Source organism: Bicyclus anynana, chromosome 22 (assembly GCF_947172395.1).
Source record: "Bicyclus anynana chromosome 22, ilBicAnyn1.1, whole genome shotgun sequence".
Taxonomy (NCBI): domain Eukaryota; kingdom Metazoa; phylum Arthropoda; class Insecta; order Lepidoptera; family Nymphalidae; genus Bicyclus; species Bicyclus anynana.
This window is the reverse complement of record NC_069104.1, coordinates 8,164,927-8,177,086: the sequence shown is the minus strand read 5'-3', so window position 1 is coordinate 8,177,086 and position 12,160 is coordinate 8,164,927. Positions and strand designations below refer to the sequence as shown.

At 37.4% G+C, this 12,160-nt stretch overlaps 1 protein-coding gene across 2 annotated transcripts in view; it reads left to right on the top strand.

Annotated features, from left to right (window-relative positions):
- LOC112056276 (ecdysone 20-monooxygenase) overlaps positions 1-12,160 on the top strand; it is a 68,837-nt gene that overhangs the window by 40,783 nt on the left and 15,894 nt on the right. For both annotated transcript variants that reach the window (XM_052888367.1, XM_052888368.1), the window contains exons 2-4: positions 5,369-5,582; positions 7,528-7,726; positions 11,904-12,094. In XM_052888367.1, the coding sequence (XP_052744327.1) occupies positions 5,369-5,582; positions 7,528-7,726; positions 11,904-12,094 (604 nt within the window). The remainder of the gene's footprint in view (positions 1-5,368; positions 5,583-7,527; positions 7,727-11,903; positions 12,095-12,160) is intronic.

Here is a 12,160-nt window from a genome sequence, read left to right as displayed (position 1 = left end):
TCGTGTGTGGCTGATTGGACAGTTTCTTGTTTTTTCGAAAAACCTCAAAAATAACAAAAAAGGTTTTTTTACAGTTACAGTACAGTGGTTACAGTAAAGTAGGCAGTACAATATACGTACTATATTCCGTAAAAAAAAAATACAAAAATACCCAAATGGCAGCCTTAATAAGTAGGTAGCTAAGTAACACATATAATTTGTTTACGCAGACATAATTGTGATATCATTTCTATTTTATATTTGTATTAATATTAATAACATCATTAGGTATACGTCGATTCTATTGGCCCCTTACTGTTTAATATGCCACTTATCCGAATAAACAAGTCTTCATTTGGAAACCAAGCAATCATATGAAATTGTTTGTTTTTATCTAAAGAAATTGCTATAATTTTTCAGAACTCTAAGAGGTAGCCATATTCTTCGAATTCGTCTCTCTCTATCTAGATTATGGTGTTGGTCAGAAAAGGATATAATTAATAACAGCAATTGATTCCTAAACATTTTCTCGTTTACATATTTTGTATAATATTAACCTCTGAACGCGTAAAAATTATTTGGCTATTTCTCACGAAAAATAGGAAAATGTTATTTCTGCGAGCGTTTAATAAATATGTACCTTAATGAATAGTAGCAACTCCCAGGTAATTTTGCTTTAACTGATGATGCAGCTGTGCTTTGTTATAAATAAGTATTGGAAATGCTTAACGCCAAATTCGAAATATGGTTATTGGTGTTGTTTGATATCGTTTTCATTGCCCCCATCCTTACGAGCGCTATATTTGACCGTGTATGGCTGGCATTAAAATGCGTTGTGCTTTGAAAGTAGTGTGCTATATACTTTACCCAGCATAAGTATATCATTAGATTATAGATTGATACTTACTTAGGTGAGATCATAGTTAAGCTGGCAAGGATTAAAAAAAACAATAAGCATTCCAATTACAAACAATATACCTACGCCATTTTTTCTGTAATAAAAATAGATTTGATTGATTGATACCAAATGAATAAATCGATTGGAAGATTGTTTACTTTTGTTATTATAAAAATGTGACTAATATAGGTGGACAGGTGTCATATTATGCTTAGCGTTGCGCTCTTATTAATCAATTTCAATAGTGCGATTAACCTTTTCAATCAAGTAGGCACCTATAGAGGTACACGTAGCTGGCAAAAAAGTCTATTGGAATTATTGTGAGCAAGGTCAACTTAAACTTAAAAATCAAGCGTGAATGTGTGATCTCACCTTGCTTGAGGAAATACCCACTAACACAGAGCACATAACAAGCCCTGTCTTTCCACTAGCTCTTCTGGTGACAGAAGGGCTCATTTTTTGCGCGCAAAGGATTATGAATACTGGCCAGTTGGTTGGACAGTCAGGCTTATTTTTTTTTTGTTTTTATTGTTTACCCCAGCCCTTGACTACAATCTCATCTGATTTACTGATACCTACCTATTATTGATTTACTCTACAGTTTACTGATATTAGTTCTATCATTTGAACCTATTTCTCTTTTTCAAGTTAATTTTTTTTTCCAGAATATAGAAATCTAAGCTAATGCTTTGTTTTTTCATAAACTGATAACATTTATTGGGTACCATTGTCATTTAACGGTATTTCTTTTTTATTCTTTACTAGTTAGCTCTTGACAATCTCACCTGATGGTAAGTGATGATGCAATCAAAGATGTAAGCGGGCTAACTTGTTAAGAGCAGAACAAATATCCACAACCCTTTCGGTTTCTACACAACATCGTACCGGAACTAGCCACGGCCGAAGCCTCCCAGCCAGACCTGGACCAAATTAAGAAAACCTCAATCGGCCCAGTTGGGGATCGAACCCAGGACCTCCGTCTTGTAAGTCCACCGCGCATACCACTGCGCCACGGAGACCGTCAATCGTCAACGGTATCTATCTGGTATTCAACTTACTCCGTTGGGTACCGAATTAACATCATGTTATGCAATAAACGTGTTGGAGTGCCGATGGCATATAACCGTTCGTATCTGAGAATTCTGAGATACCGTTAAAAGTCAATTTGTCCAGAACTGACTTGCAAAATTATTGGGTAGGGTAACGGTCATAAGCTGAAGTCTTTTTCTTTTCTGTGTGTATGGATTTATTGTTAAGGCTTCATTTAAGCTTTTATGTTTGTAGGTGTGTGCGTTACATAATAACTGTCACGTAAGTGAAATGGTGAGCTTGTTGGTCGTTCATGACGTCCAGGATTGAGGTTTTGGTGCATTGGTATTATCTTTCTAAGAAACTAGTGGACGCTCTCAAATTCGTCCTTCCTTAGACCTAATCCGGCCGTCGCAAAATCCGTTCATAGCGGACGTCTGCTAAGTATAAACTACCTCCCTGTCAATTTTTATCCCTGGGTCGATTGAGGTTTTCTTAATTGGTCCAGGTCTGGCTGATGGGAAGATTCGGTCGTGGCTAATTACTATCCTACCGACAAAGACGTACCGCCAAGCGATTTAGCGTTCCGGTATGATATCGTGTAACCGAATAGGGTGTGGATACATCTTACTCCTAACAACTTAGCCCGCTTCCATCTTAAATTGTATCATCACTTACCATCAGGTGAGATTGTAGGCAAGGGCTAACTTGTAGAGAGATAAAAAAAAGTCCTCCTACGGGTAAAAAAGAAATGTTACACGGAAGGCGCTAGACAAAAAGCATTTAGTTCATTTTCTATCTGGTGCCATTATATGCATATTATTTCATACAAAAAGCTTTACCTTACAATGGCGAATGAAAATTACTAGAAAAGTTTTCTCATGCGACAATTGACAACAAGGTTAATGCACTTTGCTGTGAGAATAATGCCAATTTTTAATACGCTGATAGCTTCACTTGTAACTACGAGTATGTATGTAAGAAAGCCCAGTGATGAGCCGTGATAGCCCAGTGGATTTAACCTCTGTTTTCGATTACGGAGGGTGTGGGTTCAAATTTAGTCCGGGACATGTACACAACTTTTCAGTTGTGTGCCTTTTAAGAAATTAAATATCGCGTGTCTCAAACGGTAAAGGAAAACATCGTGAGGAAACCTGCATACCAGAGAATTTTCTTAATTCTCTGCGTGTGTGAAGTCTGCCAATCCGCATTAGGCCAGCGTGGTGGACTATTGGCCTAACCCCTCTCATTCTGAGAGGAAACTCGAGCTCAGCAGTGAGCCGAAAATGGGTTGGGTAAGAAAATCAAATCGTGGGGAATCTTAATTTGACCCACTTCCCGGTCTTCGATTAGGATGAAATTTTGCACACGCTCTGAGTTCTGATGACAATATATGACTAGCTAAGAAACGTCATTACAAATCCAATATGGCGGCCTCCCCAAGATGGCGGACTGGCTGTTTGAAATCCCCATGATATGGATATCAAATGAAAGGATTTGCTGTCAGGAATACGAAATAAATAGTCACGTGACGTAAATCCAATATTTGTAATTATTAGTGCGTGCTAAAAACGTACGTACGTACGTAAACGTTTTTAGTTTTTTAAACTATTTAAACTTATCATTTTATGGTTAGGTTTACATATTTTAATTTTTAGATATTTAGATTTTTTTAAATAGAAACGTTCTGCGGTTTCCCCGAATTTCCGTGGAGCCTATGTTATTCGCTGCTAATGTAGCTCTTTATTTGTGAACGAATTTGTAACTGGTATGTAGCCAGATTTGCGACGAAACTAATGCCAGACACGCACGGTCAAGTCTGCAGCGGGCAGGAATGTGGCCTGTGAAACTGTGTTACCAACAAGTTAGACCGGTTTCATCTTAGATTGCATCATCACTTACCATCAGGTGATATTGTAGTCAAGAGCTAATTTGTAAAGAATAAAAAAGCGTGCTGCAGACTTGACGGCATACTCGACCGTGTGCGGCGACCCTAAGACGTTACAAGCACCAACCGCCAAGCGGAACGTTACGTAAGCAGTTACGCAAAGCCAATGTCAAGATCGCTGCGTCAACATCACAGCAATGAGCCGAGGTCGTTGACCGCGATAGCAATCAATACTACGTAGTGTCGACACCCGAATGAGTTCACATCCGTTGGTAAAAACGTGGTATTGAACTTGCATTCATTCATGAAAGATAATTCACCCGTAATGAGGAAAATCGTATGCACTGCTAATGGTTGATACTTGAATTCATTATGGTATTATGAATACAACACAGATGTTGCAGATGCATAAAATATTAATGTTTAATAACCTACTTAATTTTGATTTGTTATTTTCCGTTCACAATCATAATGTTAAGGCGAAAGTTTGTGTGTAAGTGTGTGTACACTGTACATATACAATAAGTGTGTAGGTATGTTTGTTGCGGCTACTGAAGCGATTTTACTGAAATTTGGAATGGAAATAGATTTTACTCTGGCACATTATGCTACTTTTCATCCCGGGAAAGTCCATGGTTCCCGCGGGATTTGTGAAAAACTGAATTCCGCAGACGCGGGCGTCCTCTAGTAATAGTAGTAGATAAAATGCAATTCAAAATTCAAAAAATCAAAATTCATTTATTTATTTCAAGTAGGCTAAGTTTACAAGCACTTTTGATACGTCAGTTGACTATTTGTAAAGATTCTACCACCACTATTAGTAAAGATTCTTCTAAACTCTCTATGAATATTGGTAAGCAATTTGCGAACGTCCGCGAAGTTCATACGCATGAAATTCAGTTTTCGACAAATCCCACGAGAATCGTCAAGGCAAAATCAAATTAAAATTGGTTCAGCCGTTCCAGAGCCTAATTAGCCTGAGCAGACATACATACAAAAAATCTAAAAAGTTCGTTGTGTTTTATACCGTTTTGATAACTAAGTTTTTGACAAAACAAAGTTATATTTATCACACACAGACATAATTTAATATCTTATATTATGTATTGGTATGTATGTAATAAGCAGATATTATAGAACAGCCACATCCAATGATTTTGGTGTTATGCGGGCTACAAATCTTCAGTATAATCTGCAAAGTTGTAATTGTATATTTGAAGAATCTATCCAATAACTTAGCAGTGATAGCCCAGTGGATATGACCTCTGCCTCCGATTCCGGAGGGTGTGGGTACGAATCCGGCCGGGGCATGCACCTCCAACTTTTCAGTTGTGTGCATTTTAAGAAATTAAATATCACGTGTCTCAAACGGTGAAGGAAAAACATCGTGAGGAAACCTGCATACCACAGAATTTTCTTAATTATCTGCGTGTGTGAAGTCTGCCAATCCGCATTGGGCCAGCGTGGTGGACTATTGGCCTAACCCCTCTCATTCTGAGAGGAGAGTCGAACAGTGAGCCGAATATGGGTTGATAATGATGATGATCCAATAACTGTTGCAATTTCTTCCTCAGAGCGCGCCACCGCCTCTCGTTGATTGGTCCGGCGTGCCAACGTTGGTGCTGGCGTTGGTCGCGTTGGTGATAGCTGCCACGGCTCTGTTGACTCGGCCCATAGAAGGCAAGAAGCCAGCGCGCCTGCCTGGACCGGTGGCACTGCCGTTCCTCGGTACAAGATGGCTGTTCTGGAGTCGTTATAGAATGAACAAACTACACGAAGCGTATGAAGGTGAGGCGCTTTGCGAATGGATTTAAGAACATCAGGGGCGTAGCTAATAGACTAGGCCGTTGGAGTACCTGTAGTCCAGGGGCCCGGTCCATTACGTGTCACGGCAAAAAATTGTAAAAAGTAATCTACAATCAAAAACTGCTAAAATGACAAAAATAAAAAAGCAATGCTTTATGGTAGTGTAAATCAAGAACTATTGAGATTTTTCAGGATTTGCCGCTCGTCTATTGGGCCCCCTAACTAGTCTTGATACAGGGCCCCTTTAAGGCACGCTACGCCACTGAATAGCATCGCCTGTGCCTAGTTCGCGTGATGCTGTGTTGTATTTTTTTTTTGTATTTTTTATTCATTATCTGTATTAATATTATAAAGTTGAAAAGTTTGTTTGTTGTTTGCTTGAACGCGCTAATCTCAGGAACTACTGGTCCGATTTGAAAAATTCTTTCAGTGTTAGATAGCCCATTTAACGAGGAAGGATTTACACTATATTATCATGCTAAGACCAATAGTAGCGGAGTGTTGTAGACTATATTATCAATAGGAGCGGAGCACCAATGAGGAATGTTTCAAAATCGGTTGATTATTTCCTACTTTTTTTTATTCTTCACAAGTTAGCCTTTGACTACAATCTCACCTGATGGTAAGTGATGAGGCAATCTAAGATGGAAGCGGCTGAACTGGTCAGGAGGAGGATGAAAACCCACACTCCTTTCGGTTTCTACACGACTTTGTACCGGAACGCTAAATCGTTTGGCCAGACCAGGACCAATTAAGAAAACCTCAATCGAACCCAGGATCATCATATCGCATACGACTGCGCCACGAAGGCCGTCAAAATGAAGTTATTTTTGAGATTAATGCCATGATAAAAACTTAATTCAAACATAGATCCAGGTGTCTACTCGATCCTCCTAGCATGAGCCATTTTTAACAACCAGGCAACAAATCAACTAAAGTTACTTTACAGTGCATAATAAATACCAGTGGCGTAATTATAGGGCCCACGATACGATGGGCCCGCGAGGCTTTGAGTTCCAAGTGATATAATATTTAAAAATACTTGACAATTTGTCTAAGGCCCCATCCAAAGAATTCGTCACAAGCCCCAGATAGTATATATACGCTACTTGTATATTTTCACTCACAAGGTATATTTTATATGCGAAGGTGATAAAGCGAATGTTTTATTTTAAATATTGTATTCTTTTTATTAATTATATATATTATTTAGTTTACCACCTAACATACAAGATACAGTGGCATAAATATCATCAATGCAACCTGCAGTGCAGGAAGGTGGGAAAACATGTAAATAAATTAAAAGAAAAAAATTGTAGGTAGTGTATAACAATTTAAAACAATTATTCAAATCACAATAATGTCACCTAATCAATTTATTGTTATAAATAGAAGAAGGCGACGATTTCCGTTATTTTAACATTGATTTCTTCAATAATGAAGGATACCCAGATAAATTTTTATTCCCTGTACTTCCGTATATGCAACTGTTTAGTTAGTTCAAAGTTTCGGCTCCACGAACTCCTGTTAAAATTTCCAAGTGACAGCGAACCCCTTACTAAGTAATGGGGTTCGCGTACCCCTAGAGGTTCGCGTACACCACTTTGAGAAACCTTGAGTTAGGGTACTCGTAGTTTGAGCTACATAGATTGATATGATTATCAGCCAGACAGCTATCTATTGTAGATACGAGTATAAATTTTACGCAAAGTCATTTTTTTCTTATAATTACAAACTATATTCATTAATTTTTTTACGCCATACCTGTACCTGTAGAGGGGCAAGTCTATGTAGCTTACGCCACTGACAAAATTTTCATTATTTGTGTATAAATTTTTTGTTACTTAGGGCACTGCTATGTGTGTGAACAATATAGCGTAGTTGGGGGTCCACGCCCTCGCCGTCACAATGAGATATTTGCACGCAGACATGTTCAGGCGGTACGGGCCAGTGTTCGCCGAGGTGACTCCAGGGGGCGCCCTCGTCGTCTCCATCGCTGAGCGGTCGGCGCTCGAGGCTGTGCTGCGAACACCAGCGAAGAGGCCTTATCGACCCCCCACTGAAATCGTTCAAGTGTACAGAAGATCGAGGCCTGATAGATATGCCTCTACTGGACTTGTTAATGAGTAAGTTTTAACTATGTCTATTTTAATTGCCCACTATACGCCAGGCCTCCCTCGATAAATGAGAAGGGATATGTGTAAATGACAGTGGAATAACTATATTATCTGAAGTCCGTGGGGAATTGATTTGATGAGCCCTAGAAAAATCGACACGTAAGTATTTTTTTAATGTTTACTTTTTGAACTCAAGGCGTGGGCCCGTGGCATACCATATAGTTACGCCCCTGGCTTAGATAGTAATTTTGATTTTGTAATAATTACTTTCAGATGTTAATGGCAAGGATCGGTCTTAGGTTTTATCATGGGACCTATTCGAGACACGGCAGTGTAATGCTAGCCACAAACGGTAAATTATTCTCACGTTTCTGCAGCACAAACGGCAGTAGGTACCCACGCGGCATACTATACAAGTCATGTACGCAGTGACCAACACTCGATCAATTTTAGTCGTGGGTGCTACAGAAACGTGAAAATAATTGACCGTTTGTGGCTAGCATAACACCATGAACTTCCCAGCTCCGGGCTACGAAAATTTTCCGAGTATTCCATGAAAAAAAGTAACGCTGAATATATCGGATCCCGACTCTTAACTGTAGTAAAAATTGCTTTGCTAAGTATTTTTTTTTTACCATAGGAGATGATCTTGAGTTTGGAACTAAAATTGCCTTTTATATCCTACTTAGTTCATACTGTTACTACCTACAAAGATTTGCTAAACAACATGAGTAGTGTTCACAAGTTCAGACATAAAGATGTACATGAAGAATTCAACCAGATTATATTAGATCTTTGATCTATATAGGTGTAGATTTATAGCAACCACGCTATATAGTGGTTAATTCCCTGATCAAACAATTTATCTTGTTAGAAACATGGACAGATGCAAAAAGTAACCAATTACGTGGAGTAAGTAAAAGCTTTTTCTTCGCAGCGTAATGACGGTAGCAACAGAACTCGCGCACGGTAATATATTTCTTACGAGGTGGATACAAGTTTTTTAGATTGTATCCTAGCCTAGACACCGGCTTTCACTTATCATGGAATTGTCTTATAAATATGATAAATATTCTTATAACATGCTACTTATACCTATTATACATTGTATCTACACTTAATTTTTATTCTCATTTATTTATTTATCCTTTTTTTTAAATTTTTAACAATTTTATACATACAAAATATACCAAACACTATTAAAAACTTATAAAAAAATTAACTCTCCCGCTGCGGGACATTTGAGTGCCCAAGCAAACGGTGGTTAGGGCTCCAGAGTGAGGAACCTCCTCACAATACGCGCCGTCTCAAGAATCACTGCCTCCTGTATCCGACTCTTGATCCAATAGTTAAGCTTCTTAAAGCATACACTTAATATTAATAAAGTGGTAAACTTTGTGGTATTGTAGGGGTCATTTACTGAACCGATTTCAAAAATTCTTTTACAACTAGAAAGCTACGTTATTTGTGAGTGTCATAGACAATATTTTATCCCCGTACTCCCACGGCAACGAGAACTATGCGGGTGAAACCGCGGGATGTCTGCTAACAGTCAGTATTAAAGAAACACTGTTAAAAAAGTGAAATTGAGACACTGAATACATAAGTAGTTACACGAGATTCGTTATGTTTTAGGGTTCCGAAAGTTCGAGTGGCCTAATTTTAATATATTATGAACATACATAAAAAAGGATTCCGACGAATTGATAACCTCCTTTTTTGTAGTAGGTTAATAAAATTAGGAAATTACGATCACTCTTGCTCGCCATGTTTATTTTTGCCGCCAATCCGCACTGCTCTATTCTGTTGGATAGGGCACAGTCTCATCAGGCCTTAGTTGATGGATACAGTACGGTATTCTGGTAGGAGGTCTTCCTTGCGTGCCCTGGGAAGTATTGCTCTGTTGAAGGGCGATGGTTATACACTTGCCACCAAGTGAGCCTTCTGCTTGGTCTATCAATTATTACTAAGTATAAAATAATCCAACATTGGGTTTAAAATTTAAAGGTTAGCTATTAAGTATTAAAACCATTGAATTATTAGGTAATTAAAACTCTTTGCCAATGTGAATGGAGACTAAAACAAAAAACTATACTCAAATTGTTAAAAGCTTACAGTAAATTAATTAAAATTAAAGTGATAAAAAGATAATCTAAGTATGTCAATCAATTAAATAATTACGTCGCATATGTATTTAATTAATCAATAAATCAAATTAAAGAAACAAAAAATTGTGCAATTAAAAATAGAATGGGTTTAACAAAAAATTCATCTATTTATTCAGCTAGGAAATCAACAGCAAAAAATACGACCGACATACAAAAAAGATAAAATACTATGATACTACAAGGTATTGAATTGTTACACATACAATGTAGTATCGATTTGTTTTTTTTTAATATTTACAAGTCAGCCCTTGACTACAATCTCACCTTATGGTAAGTGATGATGCAATATAAGATGAAAGCGGACTAACTTGTTAGAGGAGGATGAAAATCACATGACATCGTACCGGAACGCTAAATCGCTTGGCGGTACGTCTTTGTCGGTAGGGTGGTAACTAGCCACTGCCGAAGCCTCCCACCAGCCAGACCTGGACAAATTAAGAAAACCTCAATCGGTCCAGCCGGGGATCGAACCCAGGACCTCTGTCTTGTAATTCCACCGCGCATACTGCGCCACGGAGGCCATCAAATCACAATCTTTTTTGTATTATTTTTAAAAAATTTAATACATATTTGTAAGCTGTTTAGGATTTTTTTAAGAAAAAATCTAAACTAAAACCAAAAATTCGGATAATCAAAGAATATACGAGTAATATACTCCAAGGTATAATCATCCGAATTTTACATAATTGTCATTAGTATGGTCGAATTTTGACTAGTGGAAAATATTACAGGGACGTAATATGCCGTGATGGGCCTTTGGGCATACAATAACGAAATAAAACTTTTATTTAAAAAGGAGCTTTGTACAATTAATGAATCTTTTTATTACTCCATGTAAAGAAACAAAACAAAACCTTAAGCACTTGTGAATCTAAGGCCCCAGTTCATATGCACGTTATTGTAAAGACGGAAGCAACAATATTTTCAGATATTCTAAGTGTTTTATTTTGGTTTTTTTTTTGGTTTGACCAATATGGGGAATATTGGTCTTCCCCAATTAGTCGTAAAGACCGTGCTGGGAAATACTACATATACAGACCCACGGAGATCGAATAATAAGACTGTGTTGATTTTAGTACCTAAATCTATGAAGCTCTAAATACTCGTGTTATCTTATTTATGTGATGTAATAGTAATGACTCGTGTAATGACAAACAAGTATTTTGACTACTAATTCATTCAAAGCAGGAAAATGACATAATTTGTGTACTCGCAATTCATATTTTTGTAAATTTAACTCACAGATCACGTACAAGCTCTACGCAGCTGGTGTCTAGTTTTTGCTAAAGTCAACTTCCTGTTTTGCCCTGCGATTATATTTGGAAGCATACGAGTATATAGGCATTTTATTATCTGAATATAGTTGTTTTGTCGTAATTTGACCTTGAGTAAGCTTTTATGGAAAGTTACACAGCTTTTAAATAAAATTAATCGAGGTTATTCTTGGCTCTATTGTTGCTTTTTTGCGAGTCGCTTGTAGGTTTTAAAAAATAGAGCAGCACTCAATGTGAAATGCGAAAGTCTGTCTGTCTGTTTTTTACGTCTTCCTGATAAAATCTGTAATTAATTTAGGAAAGGTACAAAATAGTATCAATATTTTAATACACAAATAAGGAGAAACAAAAACAAAAAGTTATAAACTAGTAATAGAATAGAATAGAAAACACTTTATTTGTTAACACAACACATTGAAAACTTAAAACTAACACACATCTTGATACTTATAACTATAAATATATAAATGATATAGAATTAAAAGTGTTGTGCCAATAAAATGGATCAATAAAAATAAATAACAATATAACACAATAGAAAGTAAATATAGCAAATTACAAGATTTCACAAATAAATGTATCCACTTAAAATCTCTTTTCTCATACTTTCCTAACCCTTATGTTTCTGTAGAAGAGATTTCTACGGTGCGACAAGGCTGTTTATTGCTAAGCATTTGTTTATTTTATTGTTTCCTTGTTTAATACTAAAAAAACACCTGCTAATAAATAAATACTGTATTGCAGACAAGGAGAGAAATGGTTTCATCTGCGACGCCATCTCACCAGCGAGTTGACCAGTCCTCACACCATCCAAGGGTTCATTCCTGAGCTGAACAGCATCTGCGATGACTTCCTCAACTTGCTGAAGGGCTGTCGCAGGCCAGACGGCACCGTCTACGGTTTTGACCAGCTCACTAACCGCATGGGCTTGGAATGTAAGTACTGACTCATATAATCTCATCTATTAACTATGTCACATTATCCAGCGATTCATTTCCGAG